We start from the raw sequence: 1,794 nt of genomic DNA, 5'->3' as shown, positions 1-1,794 counted from the left end.
ACCCAATCTTGACACTGAATCCATTCATTTAGTACGAGAGCATCATGCTAGGAGGAGTTGTTCAGGAGATGGAGGGTAAAGGGTGGATGGTAGGGGTTAGAAAGTAGGAGGGGGAGTTGAGGTGAGGGGTTTCTATTCCTCCACTGTCATTTCTCTTTCTCTCCTCTGTCTCTCCTCTCTTTCTCTCCTCTCCCTCTTCTCGTTCTGTTTTATCTTCTCTCTTTCTATTTTCTCTTGTTCTTTTCTTTCTTTCTTTTCCCTCTTCTCAATTTTCTTTCTCTCTTTTCTTTCTTCTATGTCTTGCTCTTCTCTTTCTCTCCTCTCCCTCTTCTCATTTTTCTCTCTCTCTTCCCTTTCTTTCTTCTCCTGCTTCTTCTGCTCCTTCAACTCCTCTTTGAGCCTCTTTTCCTCATCTTTCTTAATTTTTGCTTTCTCCTTATCGGTTTTGCAGGCCAGTTCCTGAAACTCTGTCTTTTCAGTAGTCAGGCGCTGCATGTCCTCCTCCATTCGTCTGCTCCGTAACAACCAGTCTCTCTCCTTTTTTAGCCAGCTCTCCTCAATGTCTATTGTCTTTCTGGGCAGCTCCTCTTTCTTCGTCGTCTCCTGTCGAAGTGTTTCCTGCAGGTCGTTGACTCTGGCCTCACATTTCTTAAACTTGGTCCTCATGTCCATCAGTTCCAGCCTGTGCTCTTGCCTTATTCTCACCAGTTCACAGTTTTCAAGTATTAAACCAGAGATCTCTTTCATGTCGAGTTCAGTCTTGTCCTGCAGAGCTCGCAGCTCATCTGCCATGTTCTTTTCCTTTCTAGTCGCCTGCTGCAGGGCGTTGGTTTTGGCCTTGCAGTCAGACTTGCATTTCTGCAACTTGGTCCTCATGTCCAGGAGTTCCAGCCTGCACTCCTCGTTCATTGTCACCAGTGCCATGTTTTCACTTCTAACACTGGAGATCTCTTTGTCTTTGTCCTTCATGATGAGTTCAATCTTCTCGTCGTAACTCTCCTTCAGAGCTTGGAGTTCAGCTGCAGCTTTCTCTTCCTTTGCTCTCATTTGGTTCACCCTCTTGGCAAAGAAGTTCTTCAGCTTTTTAATCTTTTTGTCTTTTTTCTCCAACTGGTTGCTGGCCCGTTTGATGCCCGCTTGGTAGTTAAGGAAATCGTTCTCGTAGCGGTGGAGTTTCACCATTGTTACATTGCTTACTCGTTTCATTTCCCGTTCATACCAAGTCTGCATCTTATTCTTTTCCTGCTCTTTGCTGAGCAGCTGTTCCTTCAGAGCAGCGTTTTCTTCCTTCAGAGCAGTGTTTTGTTCCTTCAGAGCAGCGTTTTCTTCCTTCAGAGCAGCGTTTTGATCAGACCACTCTTTTACAAAATTTGGGTTGAGAAGAGGTTTTTTGAGGAACAGCATTTGAGGGGCATTCCCCATTTGCTGGTTCCCATTATTAGGATTTGCTTGTGCGGATGACATTTTGTCACTTTCTGCCAACTTTGCTTAACACAGACAGCACGGTTGGAGAAGGAATACAAGATGTGAATTATAAATTAATTACTTAATTGTATTACTCGTTATTAATAATCACTTGTAATATCTCGTAATTAACTAATTGCGATTAATCATTTGTAACTTAACAGAGAGGTCAGACTTTGTGCCGTTCACTGTGAATATCAAATGAGAAATGTGTCTCTGGAGTCAAGTGCTAGAGATCAAAGGAACTGTATGACATCACACAGGATGATGGAACATTCTGTATGACATCATGTGTGACATCACACAGGATGATGGAACATTCTGTATGAC

General features: G+C 43.3%; 1 protein-coding gene across 1 annotated transcript; it reads right to left on the bottom strand.

Moving 5' to 3' along the window:
• On the bottom strand, positions 1–1,464 carry LOC146974308 (uncharacterized). Its single transcript, XM_085798941.1, has one exon. The coding sequence runs from the start codon at positions 1,462–1,464 to the stop codon at positions 133–135; it is 1,332 nt and encodes a 443-aa protein (XP_085655067.1). The 3' UTR covers positions 1–132.
• Positions 1,465–1,794: the final 330 nt, after the last annotated feature.

The sequence above is a fragment of the Trachurus japonicus genome, chromosome 14 (genome assembly GCF_045865225.1).
Source record: "Trachurus japonicus isolate A0001 chromosome 14, Traja_1.0".
NCBI classification, from domain to species: Eukaryota; Metazoa; Chordata; class Actinopteri; order Carangiformes; family Carangidae; genus Trachurus; species Trachurus japonicus.
This window is presented reverse-complemented; position numbering and strand designations above follow the sequence as displayed.

Excerpts from the sequence above, each read along its gene's own strand:
- LOC146974308 (XM_085798941.1), bottom strand. The coding sequence starts at position 1,464 with ATGTCATCCGCACAAGCAAATCCTAATAATGGGAACCAGCAAATGGGG.